Raw genomic sequence first — 16,927 nt, 5'->3', positions numbered from 1 at the left:
GCTGCTGTGTTGTTGCTCGCAGTGTGGACATGGCAATAATGGGGATTCAATATCATGTTTAGAAGTAGTTTACATGGGGCGTCTGGTGGCTCGGTGGATGGAGCGTTGCCCCGTGTGCAGAGGCTGTGTCCTCGCTGCAGCGGTCGCGGGTTCAACTCCGGCCTCGGCCCTTTGCTGCACGTCTCCCCCTTTCATGTTGTCCAATCAATTGTGGGCAATAAAAGCCCGGGAAAAAATTCACATAAAAGTCAAAGTGACAACAATGTGAAGTATGTTTTTCAGCTGTGCTCTACTGAACATTGATCATAGCCATAAGGTCTCTCTGTAGTTAATACACTTCAATAGCATTAAAAAAAGTTCCATGGTTAAAGTAACTCCTTTGCCTATATTTGCATAAACCACTAGTAACACATGCTGTTGCGTTTTGGCTTCTTCCTCCAAGTATGTTGATCAGTGCTTAAAATGCAATGAGGATTTTATTAGCAGTTTGTCATGAATACTTCTTGTTTTCAGTTTTTTTGTCCACATGTGGTACTTTCTCCTCTTTTAAATGGAATGTGTGACGCAAAATGAAACAATAAAAACGGATGAGTAATCAGCTGAGTATAAAAACAACATTGTTTAGAGGACTATTTCCTTGTTTAACTTGCTGGTATGCAGAGAAGTAGGTGAAGCAACACGTCAGGCTATCAGCAGGCAGCTCGTTCAAATGAGATTGGGGGTGGGGGGGTGAAGGAACAAGACAAGGATCTACCAGGTCTCAGGAATAAGGCAACAAGGAGGCCTCCACAGGTCAGCTGTGACGGGTCAGCACCCACCATTGTGTGGAGGGAAGGGAGTTCCTGTTCCGGCTCATTTTTGCAATCTGAGAGAATATAAACAGGGACGGACGGAAGTGTCCAGAGAGCGAGCGAAAGCAGAAGCAGTGAGGACGCTGAGTGTAGTGTGTGAAGGGGAAGCTACAGTGTGTTGTGACTGAAATCAAACACCCCCCTGCTTATATTAACGATTGTTATCTACGTTTATTTATCAGCGTAAAAATATATAAAATTCACCACATGTGGGACACCGCTGTATATTTTGATATTCTTTCAGCCTCAGACTCAGCTGTTTAACCACAGAAATATCCTCACACACAGATCGATCAGTTTACTCGTAACCTCAGGATCGTTGATAAGGTGATAACCTCAGCAAACTTTTTTTTTAATTCTTGGAAACATAGGGGCTTCAGCCGCCCCTGATCGATATTTCTGCTGAAATCAGGAGTGTCTTGTCTTTGCGTAACCAAACCTGCTCATTCAGAGTTTGATCATCCCCAGGTCAATACTCCTGACTGCTCACCAATCAACTTCCACCACAGTGAAACTCCCTTTAGCTCTGCATTGTACACAGAGAAGCTCAGCCACTTCGTTTTCCCATTTTTTACCTTTAAATAGAACATCTGTAAACATATTCTGACCCTCTGTGTAAAGCAGGAGTCTGACAGTGAAATATTATGTAGCCATGGAGTTAGATAACTGAGGGCCACATCTTTTTTAGCCTGTATTTGTCTACATTTTAGCAAGTAGCATGGTTAAAAGTAAGTCGAATTAGCTATTACCAGTTTGCAATAGATGTACAGACATCTGTCACAGCATAGTTCGATTATGAAGAAAACTTAAAAATGTGACAATTCTTCAGCAGGTTTTGCAGTTTAAAGGATTCATTTTTTGATGATGAAATACTGTTTTGCCATGAAGTCAGTTAAGTTTGGGCTTCAACGTTTTAAGCCTGTATTTGATTACATTTAAGCAAATTAGCACAATGTAACGTATGCCGAATTAACCGTTAGCAGTTCCTGATTGCAGTGTACCCACAGATGTGCAGACAGCTATCATTGGATTACTGTGATGCCAAACAAAACTTTAAAAATGTGATGATTCTCAAGCAGGTTTTGCAATTAAAGGAGTCCCTTTCTTTGACAGTCAAAGACTGTGTTGATATGGAGTCATTTAAGTGTGAGCTGCAGCTATTTTATCATATATTTCGTCAAATTTTGTCAAGTTGTCATGATTTGAAGTATGCCAAATTAGCTATTAGGAGTTACTGTTTCCAATACACCTACTGAAAGTTACTTTGATACTGAAGAAAACATTTAGACATTTTTTTCAAGGATCTTTTTTGACAGTGAAAACTATGCCAAGGAGTCAGTTAAGTGTAGGCTAGAGCTTTTATAGCCTATATTTGATTACATTTTCGCAAATTCCCACTACTAAAAGTATGCCGAATTAGCTATTAGTAGTTCCTGTTTGCTGTGTACCCACAGATATGCAGACAACTATCACTAGATTACTTTGATACTCAAAAAAACTTTAAAATGTAACAATTCTAAAGCAGGTTTTTCAGATTAAATGAGTCTCTTTTTCAGTTAACTGTGGGCTACGACTTTAATAGTCCATATTTGATTATTTTTTTTGGCAAATTAGCACAATAAAAAACTATGCAGAATAAGCTATAAGCTCTGGTTTGCATTGTACTCATAGATGTACTCACAGCTATCACTGGATGACTTTGATAGTGAAGAAAATTTTAAAAATGTCATCATTTTAAAGCAGGTTCTTCAGTTATGCAGTGTCTTTTTTCTATGATTTCTAAGTAAATTTATTGGGCGTACCTGACAGTTTGAAAACCTCTGATGAAAAGCTTTAATTCCAAAACCACTCAATTCCCTGAAGGCCTGTTTTATGCAAATGTTAAAATAACCCCTTGCCTCCTTAACACCACCCAAACTAAGATCCTATGAAAAGTCCAATACAAAGTTTGAATATTATGTAACCTGATAAAATTCATATTATGCATATGTGAAAGTTAATTTTCATTGCACCGACTAAAAACATTATTTAACCTCAGTATATAAGATTTTGTAGCATCTTGCATGTGCAGCAGGAGCATCTAAAAAGCATCTAAAGCACACAACTCATAACACAGTTTAACTTTTCAAAAAATACGGGGTTTATTGACTTAACTGCAATCAATACTTACAAAAAGAGGGAGAAAAAAAAACAAGTTTTCATATAAACTCACAGAATTACTGTAGTGAAAAAAACATGGCTGAAAAAATACATTCAACTGTTTTTACTTTCTTTGTGTCAAAAAAATCTGTTCACCTCTTCCAAAACAAGTGAAGGCAACACAGAACAAGTGACTTAAAAAAAAAAAAAAACTTAATTGTCCTCCATTTTTATCAAATATAAAAAGGCAGAGAAAGCCTTAGCTACCTGGAATGTATTCAAAGAGGCACTTCCAATGGTCAAGAGGGGGGCCAAGCAAGTGCATCAAGCATCCAAATTAAAAAGAAAACAAATATCCTCAACCCATTTGGTCACAGCTATTGCTTGTAATAACAGACTGGGTGTTAAGACGTTTCGACAAAACCAGTCTTCAAACCAGTGATGTGAGACGTCTTTCAGCACCCCTTTACTTCCACCATCAACCCAAGTACTGTGAGTAAATACTCGAAAGATCTGAGGCAAAACCAGACCAGGTGAATTAATGTAATAACAGTTAGCTACTGTTACTGTCAGATTATTGTAAGATGTGAAGGGGAAAAGTCAGGAATGAACAAGCTCGTTTCGATGGAATTGCAGTCCAATCAGAGGGAGTAAGAAAACAAAAAGTACAATAAATAATCAAAACGCAAAACGTCTTTTTTTGCTTTTTTGTTGCTTTAAATTAAGTTTCATTTTTGACAAAGTGTAGTTGCAGAACAAAAGTCATTGAAGTACAATATATTAAACTGTGAAAAAAAAGGAAAACTGACAAAAACGTCTTCACAATCTTTAGATTAATATGGAAGATCATAATTTAACATAAAAGAAAATATATTCTATTGTTCATTATCCAGATAAATACAAAACAAAATTAACAAAAAAAATGCATATGATCAGCAATAAATATGTTCTGATAAGTTAAATAAGCAGTGACAAGCAAACCTTCTGTCTGGAAAGTTTTTTTCAAACAATAATAACCGTAATAATAACATTAATAAAAAATAATTATCAAATAAGGAAAGCAAAAAAAGGGATGTAATGAGTGCTCCTCGGAGCAGGTACTAAAGTGGGGGAGAAGTAAAGTAAAATAGCTTGGAGATCCGATCTCGTCAAGTCGCAGGATGTACAACTGCACCATGGGAATGCTGGAATTCCCCAGATCGGCGAGGATGAAGGCGGGGAGGCGGGACAAAGTCTTACAGGTTTAATGATCAGTTTGATATTGAGACTTCCTTCCCAAAAAGAAAAAAAAAGAAGAGCCAGTGACCAGCAACAGGAGGAGAAAACTCAGGAGGGGGGAACATAACCAACTTCCAGTTCAAAGTCCTTCCTGCAGACTCTCCCAGTCCACAATTACATAAGACGGGGCTTGAGAAGAACCGTGACGGGGGGTGGAGGGGGGCAAATGAGAAAGAACCAAAAAACAAACAGTAGTCCATTCACCCTAAACACATGCAGAAACCGCCCCAGGCACTTTTTTTTCTCTTTTTAAAAACTTTTCATATCTTTTCAGGGTCTCTATTTTTTTTCCTTTTTGTCTTAACTCAGTCTGTAAAAACGGCTGCGGTAGATCTACAGTTGCGTTAGTGAGCACCCTCTAGCTAGCTCAGGGGAAGTGGTATCGTCAGGGAGGGAGGGAGGGGGGGGCTAGTGCAATGCACTCCCCTTTCCAAGGCCACTTGTGCTGCTACACATTCAAGAACAAATGAAGAAGAAAGAAAGAAAAAAAACAAGTGGCACCTGGCAAAACAGTCGATTCTTGTTCTCGTGATTTTCATTGTTCAATTTCCTCTCCTTTTTTTTGGCACTATGACACATGGCAGGGTACGTTTTATAACTTGTGCGGATTTACAGGGGTGAAATGATCAATTTGAGTCGAGAGTTCCCTTAACTGATTGCGTCCTTACAATGCTAACGAGGAACTAACACGGTGCTGTGTCAGGGAAGCTTCAGGAAAAGGGGCAGAGGTAGAGGGGAGTGCCGTGTTCTCTTTGTGTCATCGAACGTAAAGTCACTGGTGGATGCGTGCAGTCTAGTCGTCAGAGATGGAGAGGCGGCTGAAGATGGGGAGGCGGCGGGTGGTATCCAGCGTGGGGGACTCGGAGCCGCTCAGGCTGCCTCCAGAGCTGCTCTGGTAGCCCTCTTGGTCTGACAGCGAGTCAGGAGGGCTGGATGGAGACTCGAACATCTGAGGGGACTCCAACATGGGTCTGAAATAGTAAGGCGTGCTTGTTGGAGAGGGAGGTGCAGGGGTGTTGGGCTCTGTGCCTACAGGACCAGCATTGAGGCTGGGCCCGAACAGGTTGGCCAGCTCCTGGCTGGAGTAGGTGAAGGGGTTACTGCTGGGCCAGTCGGGGACCTCATCAGGGAAGAACATGGGTGGAGGGGTGACGGAGGTGGGGCTGTCTCTCAGCCCAGCTGAGCTCGAGAAACCCGCGAAGCTGTAGCTGTGCTGCAGTCGAGGCCTCTCCATCTTGTTGGAGGAGTTAAGAGGGGAGCACTGCTGGGGAGGCCCGCGGCGCTCCTCAGCGTTGTGGATGAAATGGCAGCGAGGCCCGTACGGGCAGAAACCGATGGTGTGGAAGGTGCGGCACAGCTCCGTTTTGTATTTGGGATGGCGGCTCAGGCTGCGCAGTTCATGGATCCCGTGAGCAAACTGGCATTTGTCTCCGTACTTGCAGGAGCCGTTCTCCTCAAAGGGCCGGCAAAGCTCCGTCTTGTAACGGCTGGAGTTCACTTGGCTGCTGCCGCCGGTGGGACTGGCAGGGCCCAGGCACTTGTTGAGGAGCCTCTCGCCCGTCTCGGAGAAGGAGCGGTCCCGCATGCGGTTCTCCTTGTTGTTGCTGGCATTGCCAACCCCTGAGATGAGCGTGGAGTGGTCCGCTGCCTTCAGGCTGTTCAGAAACTGGTTCTGGCTGAACTTTGTGCTGCTGACAGAGTGCCGCCGCTGGTACACGCCTCCCACTGAGGGAGATCCCACCGCCTTCCTGTCCAGCAGGGCTCCGGCGGGGCTGGAGATGGGCACATTAGTGCCAGTGCAAGGGACAGACATGGGATGGGGGGCACCCAGGTTGTTGTTGTAGCTGAGCAGTTTGTTGTTCTGCAGAGACACAAGGAAAACACATCATTAGAGAAAAATCAAAAGCTGACAGTTAATATGGTCCTGGTTTGAAAGCGAGCTGGTGGGCTAGAGAAAAAAAAAAAAAAAAAAATCAACAGCCTCCTCTTGCATGACTGTGTTCTTTTTGGCTCAGACAACACGAGCGGATACAGGCCTATAGAACAGCAGCTGGTTTGGCAAGTTGCCCTGGTTAGGAATGTGTGCCTGTTTAGTAAATGGAGCAGCAGCACATGAGAGGCCACAGGGCTGCTAGTAGCTACAAAGAGGCTGCATCATTTGAAAGATAATGAAAGTGGCAACGCATCCTGCTGAATTACAAGGGGACTCTGCCTTTCAATACACATCCAAACTACAGGAGATGGCTGGTTTATTCACTTACATGAAGCTGCCAGAGGATAAAATAAAACGACCACGAGGGAGAAAAAAAGGCGCTTTTTAATAAAGAAATCTGACACTGAAAACATGAAAATGTATGCAAACGAAAACAGTGCATAGATGTGAACTAACCAGTGAGCCGTTACGATTTTTAATAAAGTCATTTCCAAACAAATATTAAACTGGGTTAACTATAAAAAACCTGTTTTATAGGAGCAGTAGTAGGTAAAAGCAGGATAAATCTAGTCAATGATTAGCGAGCATGTGGCTGCTTTGTGAGGAGTATTAAAAGTGGCGCAAAACTGCCCTCGTTAACAGAAAGAAGCTGACTGCGCCGTAGCTGGTTAGCAAAACTACACATTTTAAATCTGCGCACGAGGCACGTGTTGAATATAAAAGTTTAACATTTTAACAGTTGTTAGCGGATCATGTTATGTTATCGGCAGACTTCGGCACACTTTCAAGCCACTGGTTTAACGTAAATAACGCCCACGGCGTTGTTTAGACAGGAAACAACAGGTACGAAATAAGCAAACAGCGAAAAAAACAAATCATGCCAGCAAAACAAAAACAAGCCTCCAACACACAGGCGCGTCAGGGCCGCGGGCATGCAGCTCATCATTCCTCCACAGCGGCTAACTCACCGCTGCTAACAGGCTAACACACTCCTACCAAACACCACACACACAGAAAAAGTTTTCAAGCTACCTTGTTCATTACTTCGAAGTCGAAGAAAGGCGACACCACGGCTGTGGTCATCTTTGCAGCGACCAGGGTTAAATCAAAAGTTAAAAAAAAAACAAAAATAAAAAAAACAAACTGTGCTTGTTAGAAAAGTTGCGCAGGTCTGCTGAGTTTCTGATTTGCAGCTCCTGTATTTTTGACCCTGCAGAACTCCCCCTCTGCCCTGCACCAGCCCCGACATTTGCTTTATAATCCTTTGCAGGAGGAGCCTCAAGCGCTGGGCGTTAACTTTCTGTTAACTTTTTTTTTCTCCTTCCTCTTCTGGAGGGACAAACTTGCAGTGGGTTGTCAGTTTGCTTGAGATTACTACACTGTTGCACGCAGTGTGACTACTAAACAGGCTTTTATTTGTGACCAATTTACAGTAAAAATAACCCAGATTTTGCTACTTAGCCAGATTATCAGCCTATCAGGAGAGTATTATTCACAAAAAAGTGACTTTATACACTTAGAATAATGTACATATTCTGTTTATGAACCTTGTTGGAGGGATAGTGTCTTAACTTTAATGTTGATGTAAATAAAAGATCTTAAAATCAGGAAGTAGGTTTAAATTGCCTCTTTTTCTCATGGAAGTCTGGTACTGAAACAGTCTGGAGTCTACATTAAACCAGTTTAATAGTTTATCAGGAGAGTATGATACATAGAAATGACTTGTTACATGTATGATACTGTACATGTTCTGTTTATGATCCTTCTTAGAGGAACAGTGGCTTAATTTGGATGCTAAAATAAATATAAAATAGATTATAAAGGCATAAAGCAGGTTTAAATTTCTTCTTTTTCTTATGGAAATCTGGTATTGAAATAGTCTGGAGTATAGTCTATAGTATCAGGTTAGTATGATATTTGATGATATTGTTATCAACTCTACAGAAGGAATAGTGTCTTAACTTGAATGTTAAAGTACATGTAAAGTAGATTTTAAAGGCAGAAATTAGGCTTAAATTCCTTCTTTTTCTTATGGAAGTCTGGTATTGAAGTAGCCTGGAGTCTATAATTGACAGTAAGCCATTTTATCGGTTTATTAGGAGAGTATGATACATAATCATGACTTAATACACTTATGATACTGTCCGTGTTCTGTTAGTAACTCTGTTAAAGAAATTGTGTCCTAACTTTATGTTAAAGCAAGTAAAAAGTAGATTTTTAAGGCAGAAACCAGGCTTAAATTCCTTCTTTTTCCAATGGAATCCTGGTACTTGAAACCATCTGGAGTTGAAAGTCAGTTTATCAGAAGAGTATGATACATTAAACATTTCTTATAATACTGTAGATGTTCTGTTTATGAACTTTGTTAAAGGTATAATGTTTTAACTTGAATGTTGAAGTAAGTATAAAGTAGATTTTAAAGTCAGAACGTGGGCTTAAATTCCTTGCTTTTCTTATGGAAATCTGGCATTAAAACAGTCCATAGTCTGCTGTAGGCCAGTTAATCAGTTTATCAGAAGATACATTAAAAGTTTCTTTCTACACTTATGATATTGTACATGTACGAACTCTATTGGAGCAATAGTGTCTTAACTTGAATGTAAAGTAAATACAAAGTGGATCTGAAGTCAGACGACAGGCTTAAATTCCCTCTTTTTCTTATGGAAGTCTGGTACTGAAGCAGTCTGGAGTTGTTTACTGGGAGGCGCTGCACTATCCTCAGGGTTCCAGCTACCATCCACTACTCTGTAATTAATTTACTCTTAATTGCTGGACTGTAACGTCACTTGTGGGACTTTCCGGTGAATTCAGGCAGCTTTTAACTCTTTCCCGACCACAGCTATTTCCCCATTAAACCCTTCTCTTTTTTTTCACTGTTTGTGTTACTGCAGGTATAACGCTGCTGAGCATGAATGTCATTCCATCAGGTAATAACCTGATACACGAGTGACCTCACCAGATTTCAACCACAGCCGGTGACAATGATGCTCGCAGCCACATATGAAAGAGCTGCAGAGGGAGTGAAACCTATACAAATCTATTGTGGTGCATCGTCTCTCTCTCTCTCTCTCTCTCTCTCTCTCTTTCTCTCCCGCCCTCTGAATCCATGACAGAGCAGCCATCGGCCATGTGCAGAGTCAATGTCAGGGTTGGGTTGCAGGAGAGAAGAGAAGCGGGGAAAGAAAAGCAGGGTTGGGGGAGAAGAAAAGGAGCTGTTAACTAAAAAAAAAGTTGGAGGAGGGGATGATGGCGTGAGGGGGAGATTTATGGGGGACGTTTATTACTACAGAGGGCTGCCCCAGGGAGGTGAAGGAAGAGGGGAGGGGGGGGGAGAGAGGCAAAACATTCCCTTTTCCTCCTCTGTGCCTATACAGAAGCCACACAGGGGGTGGAGAGCTTTGTCTCAGCCGTGGAGGAGGCAGGGGAAGTTGTTTTTGTGCTGAAATGTTGAATTCACTTGAGATAGAAGAGGCCAGGGCATCTCCATTTCATCAAAATTCAAGTTTGTACTTTGTACATTAAAAAAAGTTACTCTCTGAGATAATCTGGACCCAGTCAGTGAGGAGCGAGGGTGTGTGTTTTAACATAAAAAGAGTTTTACGAGCCAGGACTGTTTGGAGCAATCTCCCCCTGGTGTGTTTTCACAGACGACAGGGTGGGATGACAGACTTGCTGGAAATCACGTCTGCAGTTCAAAGGGCCTGTCACTGATTGATTAAGTAGATCACATCGATTGTCTTTCGGATGTAGGGGGGGGATCACAGCTTCTTTTATTCTTTCAGCAAATACAATAAACCTCTGGCTAGTGTGAAGCGATCTAAAGGACTTGTAATATGTCACACATTAAACAGAATCAGAGCCAGTGTTTATTTAAGTACAATGCACAGAGGAGACTGTGATGTCGGAGCGAATGGATTCTCGTCCAGATTTGAACCCGATGAGGTCAAAGCAGTTCAAAAACACAACAGCCGATGTGAAATGTCCTCCTTTATTTGGACGCTGGCCTCAAGAAGCCTCACACGCTGCTGTTGTTTACTTTAATACTCTCAGATGTATCGTGCCTGCTTGGTATTGTGTGGCGCAGTCGTCCTTCCAGGTTTGGGAGGAGGCACCTGTTTCCTGCCAAAATGAAAATCTCTCGGGGGATGTTGTCAGATGTGTTCCCATTTTTAAACATGCAGACAGTAAACGACATCATTTTGCAGATGTCAGCGCACACAGTTTGGCTTTTTAACATTTTGTTTTGCTAAGAAGTTATTGGTTGCATTTAAATGTCTGGGATTTACTGACATCCTCTCAAATATTTTAGTCCTATAGTGGCAAAATCAAACAGTGTAAAACGAAGTTTGAGCAAGTTTTCTGCATCTTTTCTTCACACACGAGAAAAAACTACTTTAAATGATGGTTTGGGTTTTTGAAGCAGGGTTGTATGAGATACGTATCCACAGTCCGTGTATTATCTGTCTGTCCCCAGTTTGGAGAAGCACGCGGGAGTACCGACACTAAAGCTGAGCTATGTAACACTGTGCATGAGGGCGAGCAAGATCAATATCAATTTATGTGTATGCTGTTTTAAGAATATTTTCATGGCTTTCTTCAAATCCACCAGAGTACTCACAAAAACCGTCATTTTACCTCACAAAACACATGAGTTGATGGTCTACAGCTGCCTGGGCTGGTAATTTTTTTTGTGTTTTTGGTGTTTTAAAGGGTTGGTTTGGATTCACCAAAGTCACACAATAACACAAACAAATTGGATTTTGTGACAGTTACCGTTTAGCACTTATCGGCTGTAATGTTCCTTTGAGACATGACAAGAAAAACTTGTCTTTCTTGCTGAAAAAGTTACGATCGAGTCCCTCAGTAGCATTTAGTGACATTTTAAGGTGTAGGCTGGACTCTGCATAAGAATGCTTACAAAACAGGATATGCGGTATTCACTCAAAGGTGACATTTATGACAGTAATACATTTACTAAAATTTAGGCTGCTACTAATTGTATTTGATTAATCACAACTGTACTTCAACACTTAAACATAATTTTCCTGTAAAATTATGTCAAGAAGTGGCAGCTGTGGTTTCCAGTATCCTGCCGTTATTTTACAGTGTCACAATTATAAATTACTTCAACAGTATATTGGCATCACATTTATTACAGTATTCTACAGTAGAATGTGAGGTTTACAGTGTAATATGGGCTCCAAAAAACATCAAGATTTACAGTATTTCACTTTATTTCGGATGAAATTGTACAGTACTGTTAAAATTTGGCCCTACTTTACAGCAATTTGTTACAGTTCGCTTGTCAGATGTCAGAAAATTGTGAAAAATGTCTTTCTGAAAGCCGAATATGTCTTCAAATGTCTTGTTTTGTTCAATCAGTATTCCAAAAATCCAAATTTCTTAATTATATCAAAGAAAAGTAGCAAATCCTCACAAATGAAAAGCTAGAACTGGAGAATATTTGGCCTTTATTGCTTGGAAAATGGCTGTAGTTGCTGATTATTTTTCTGTTGTTTGACTAATCAATAAATTGACTAATTGTTTGGTCTCTCTCTATATATATTTTTCGCCACAACTTGTAAAAGTAAAAGATGGATTATGTGAGATTTTCCTGTCCAATCATTCCACTGACTTCCAAAGTAAAAAAAAAAAACACAAAGGGAACAGACTGAGTTGCAGCGCTCCACAGGCAGGATTTTCCTCTCGCTGTTGACAGAGTCGGGTTTCTCCCTCTTGAGACTTGATTTCTGAGGATTTGTGCTCCTCGAGGTCAAAGCTGTCCTCCTTTGGCTTGTCGGCCCTATCAGTCTCAGCTGGAGCTGCGGTCCGTCACTCCTCAGCCGGATGGTTTGATTTCTGCCTCCTGTGCTGACGACCCCCTCCTCAGAAGGGAGGACAGGGATGAGGCTTGAGGTCACTGATAACATTTAAGTGGGATGACTAGATGCTAAATCTTTTATCTAACTGCACAGGAGATGAAAGAAGTCATGGGGAAACTCAACAAATTGGAGGTTGTCTGTGGTGGCAATGTGTTAAATCAACAGTTTGCTGCAGTTCCCTGAGCTGCCAACAGAGGGCAGAGTTCTTCCTTTCCTCTCTCTTCATGTCGCCGCATTTCCTATTTACTCTCTTTGTACAGCTTTTTAAGTGTCTCCATGTTTGCCTAAAGCACTAATTTAGATTATCACAACGGTTACAACGTGAGTGAGAATGTCTAAGATTAGACTCCCAGGTCAGCACAGTCAAACACAGCTCTTCCCTTGTGTGGCTTTGAGGTGAATTAGGACTCAGCACAAGCCTGTGCATTGTGTAATCAGCCTTTCCACTGACACACTAACTTACTGGCCTTATGTGAAGCAAAGAGACTTATCAGCTGCACAAAACACAAACGCTGACACCAGTTGTGCGGTAATCTCAAGCTGCACTGCACCACGTCTCACTTAGGGCGACCACAGGGCTCATAAACGACGTCTGAAAGGAGAAATCAGTATTTTTTTTACTGCCTCATGGTACTTAATGTATATTCTGGGGGTTGATAGGGTTGTTGATAAACACCAGTGAGTTAGCTGTTTGCCACATAATGGCATTTATGATTTCTTATAAAGTTCTTTTTCCAGCTGAAGTATCTGTTTTGGAAGAAACAGTCCCCCCCACACACTCGTATTTTCAATTCCGTAAATCTGATGGGTATTATGAGCAACTGTAAGTGGAAATTCACCTCTTCACTAGAAATGAGTTTTGCATGTTGTGCGTTGCAGTGAAAATATTACATAATAATTCATGTAATTTCCAGGCAATGCATCCAGAGAAAAAAAAGGACTTAACTTTATATTTATATTAAGTATAAAAAATAAGTTTTATTATTTATATTTTGTTTTTATTGGCACTCTTTCTACTTTATTCTGCTGCTGCCCAATCATTTCTCTTGGGATAAACAAAGTTTTATCGCTTAAGCACGTAGTATTGCCATAATGTAAAAATACTAAAACTAAAATATATTTCCTGAACTCTGAATAAGGTTTTTATCAACAACACATACTTTACATGTTTAAATTAAAATTACTTATAAAGTTATGTTATCATTTATTTTTTTATCATTTAAACATTATTATGGACTCTATTTTGCTGGTCGAGGTGGAGTTGATGAATAACATGTAACCATGCAACATGTTTTATGTTTGATTTGAAACTAAGGAAGACCTGTTATGCTCATTTTAAGGTTCATACTTGTATTTTGGGTGTCTACTAGAACTCGTTAAAATGCTTTAGTGGTAAAATTAAAATTTAATTCTCCTCATTCTGTATGAGACGCTCCATTTTAGTTCTTGTCTCTTCAAGCCCCCCGCCCAAAAAAGCCCAGTCTGTTCTGATTTGTCAGTGTTTCTTGGTCTTTTAAATCTCGACATCTATGCACAGTCATTGCAGCTGAGGAAGGACTTCAACAGAGAATAGCATCACTTTCTAGAGTGAAAGGTCACCAATAAACACAACCAGACATGTTCCAGCAGAAATATGATCCAAAATTTGTGTACTCAGTGTACTTGCAGCTTGGTAATGACCGTGTATTGTGGCACTTTATCTCGTGAAAAATCACCAATAAAAGCTTCAAAGCATAACTGGACAAGTTCCGTCAGGGATAAGATCTGAAATTGGGGTGAAATTAAAAACATCAGCAACCAAGATTATATGTTTCCCTGCCATTAGCATGTAGCTACATACTTGCAGCCTTGGAGTGACTGTGCATAGCGGCACTTTCTCCCGTTAAAACTCACCAATCAGAGCTTCTAAAAAAAACCCAGAAATGTTCCAGCAGGAATTTGATCCAAAATCAGGGAGATATTAACAACATCAACAAATCCTGGAACAGATATATTTAGAAATCCACCAGGAACTGAAGTCATCTTGCAGCAAAGCCTGAGGTTTTTGCTCGCAGGGGTTGCTCTTACATATGTTTACATCATTATTTAAAACTCTGGCCATGTTTAAATATGAACATCCATCACTGTAATGTTATACATATGAGAGAAAATAAAGGAAAGCATAATAGGTCCTCTCTATGTGAAATCTTCTTATACAAAGTAACTGAAGATGTAGAATAAAAGTAGTGGGGAAAAATAGCATATAATCGAAACATTCAAGCAGGGTTCAAGTATCGAGAAGTTATACTTACGTAAATGTACAAGTATGTGTTCCTTTACTCACTGGAAGCATGATACATTACATAAAACTGTCCTATTAAAAGCCAAAGATTACTTAACACTTCTATAACTTCCCATTTTATCCCAGCATGTGAGCAATTCTTTTGTAACACTGACAGGACAGATTGTTGAGCAGTCGGCGGTTAAGGACAGCCAAGTTCAACCTAAACAGGCTTTGATTTTTCTCGAATGTGTTGTCATGTGTTGGCCCACGTTCGCCATTGACACCGCGTGGGTTTCATTTTTGTATACATTCTCTTCGCCACATCCCAATTTGTGTGATCCGGTTCATGTCTGTATAAGCTTTGACAGCCAGGACCCTGCGTGATTGCCTCCTTTCATGTCTTATGGTATGTTTGCCAAATTCATAAGGGAGGACTGTGGTCATCATGCAGGGTGAAGCTCGCCTCAGAGGAAGAGGGTGAGCAAGAGAGAAAGAGGGAGGGAGGCAGGAAAATAAGAACTAGCAGCGATTAATTGTCCATAAGAGTAGCCACAGCATTGTTAGTGGTGAACCGCCAGCTGCTCTTGCTGATGTTGTTCCCATGATTCGCTCCAGCGTGCCCATCCACTCCACTTCCACTGCCCTTCATCTCACACTGGGTGGGATGCGGCATCAACGCGAGGCCTGGCTCATTTTGTGTGGCTTCGACACGTCACGGCATTACAGTCGGAGTTCAAAACAAACACCGTGTTGGAAATGAAAGTCTTTGGCCCCCGCCATCAGCGGCAATTTGAAGCGAATAGAAGAAGAGTAATGATGTTTTGGTTGAGTGCGAGGTCGCAAAAATAGCAACAAAACAAGAGAGTGAAGGGGTCGGCGTTTAAAGGAGATTTACTGTCCAATTCTGTACTGACAAGCCGTTCTCTGGAGGACGGTTGTATTTAGAACGAAAGGCCAACTTCCTCCTCTGACTTCCTGACCCATGTTTCCTGAGGAACAAGCTTTTTGTCTGTCCTGAGGTGGCTCATGGGAGGGCAGGGTTCGTACGGTCATGAAAAACATAGAAAAGTCATGGAATCTGCCAAAAGCAATTTCCAGGCCTGGAAAAGTTTTGGAAAAGTAAATATACCCTCAAAGTTTTGGTTATATCAGGGACTGTGGGAAAATAGAAAATCCATCCATAATTTCTGTTTTTAGTTTCTGGCTGTGAGAAACTGTGTAATTTTGGTGATTTCTTATGAAAACACGCTTGTGTGGATGGTATGTTATCTTCATCAATCACAAAAAAGACAACTAAAAAAAAACCCCAACATTTTCTCTTCAAAAATTAAATTAAAAATGACCATAATGAAAAAAAAAAGCCAAGAATTAAAGAAAAAAAAGCACCAAAATATGTTCTTGAAAAATTTGCCAAAATGGCACCAAAGATAAAATAATCTTCCAAAATGCATTCTTTTAAAATTTAAAAAACACCAAAAAAGACCAAAATTTTTATAGAAAGCATGCCAAAATGAAAAAAGGTCTCTCCCCATGCTTAAGAAATTGTTCAATTTGCAGTCCCCCCTCCCCTTTCATTAAAAATGAACAGTCCCATAGCTATATTTAAGTATTCAGTTCTAATTCATTATTTTATAAAATATCATATTTCTAATAAAGGTATTTTATAGTAATGAAAAAGAACCGATAAGGAGTATCGGTGGTCGTTTCAGAGAATGCGTTCTCTTAAAACTTTGCCTCAGAGTCATGGCACATCAGGGGTCGCAGCATAGGTCAAACCCATCAAATTAAAGAAATGATCGCAGCTATGTGACACACTCAGAGAGCAGATGATGTGCAGACACACTTAGGGAAGAGAGAAATCTAGTTCTTGTTGTGTCCGGGTCCTCCCCTCTAGGCTCAGCGTGCCTCCACTGGGGACGGGACAGACCTGACCCTGGTCCAGGTGTCATGACCATGCGGCGGACGCTGAAACGAGATATTCCTCAGCTCCTCACTCAACGCAGGGGGGAAAAATCAATGGGCTTTGTATCACGTAGGAACAGTGGAAAGCATTCTCTCACCAAAAAATCCTGCCCCTGTCCCATCTGTCTCCATTCTCCGGCACTCTCAGACCTCACAACCGGCCCTGTGTGGTCACTCCTGGACTAGAATTACACAGTCCATGTGTCCGGCTCTGGACAATACACAAAGCCAACCGCCCCGTGTGACCGTGCCCACTTTTTCTCACACTTCTACCCCTCGCAGATATATTGAATTGGACATGTCTTCTCTCCGGTTATTGATATTCCTCCAGATGCTGTTGACGAGGACGCACTTCTTGGAAATTAGTGTTTGATGGTGTGTGGATTATTGAGAGCGTGTTTTGATTAAGTTGATGTTGAGCTTTGAGAATAGGATTAGTTGTTTGTGAGCCGTCCTCAGTCAACCCGGGGCATATGGTGATGTCAAATTCCTTCTTGTTGTAGGCGTGTGATGATTTATTGTGAAGAAACGTGTTTTTATTGTGACTGCAGCTCTACTTTAAACCTTTTTTTGGCGCCTGTCTTAAATGCCAGTAGAATGCTACAAATTATCTGCAGAT

General features: G+C 41.0%; 1 protein-coding gene across 1 annotated transcript; it reads right to left on the bottom strand.

Moving 5' to 3' along the window:
* Positions 1 to 2,967: 2,967 nt before the first annotated feature.
* zfp36l1a (zinc finger protein 36, C3H type-like 1a) lies at positions 2,968 to 7,439 on the bottom strand. Its single transcript, XM_042500965.1, has 2 exons — positions 7,234 to 7,439; positions 2,968 to 6,129 (listed from the first exon to the last, which is right to left on the bottom strand). Exons 1-2 carry the CDS (start codon positions 7,282 to 7,284, stop codon positions 5,062 to 5,064), a joined length of 1,119 nt encoding a protein of 372 aa, XP_042356899.1. The 5' UTR covers positions 7,285 to 7,439; the 3' UTR covers positions 2,968 to 5,061.
* Positions 7,440 to 16,927: the final 9,488 nt, after the last annotated feature.

The sequence above is a fragment of the Plectropomus leopardus genome, chromosome 14, assembly GCF_008729295.1.
Source record: "Plectropomus leopardus isolate mb chromosome 14, YSFRI_Pleo_2.0, whole genome shotgun sequence".
NCBI classification, from domain to species: Eukaryota; Metazoa; Chordata; class Actinopteri; order Perciformes; family Serranidae; genus Plectropomus; species Plectropomus leopardus.
Note: the sequence above shows the minus strand (reverse complement) of the source record. Positions and strands in the feature narration are given on the sequence as shown.

Excerpts from the sequence above, each read along its gene's own strand:
- zfp36l1a (XM_042500965.1), bottom strand. The coding sequence starts at position 7,284 with ATGACCACAGCCGTGGTGTCGCCTTTCTTCGACTTCGAAGTAATGAAC. Across the intron at positions 6,130-7,233 it reads ACTTCGAAGTAATGAACAAG|AACAACAAACTGCTCAGCTA; the intron begins GTAGCTTGAAAA and ends GTGTCTCTGCAG.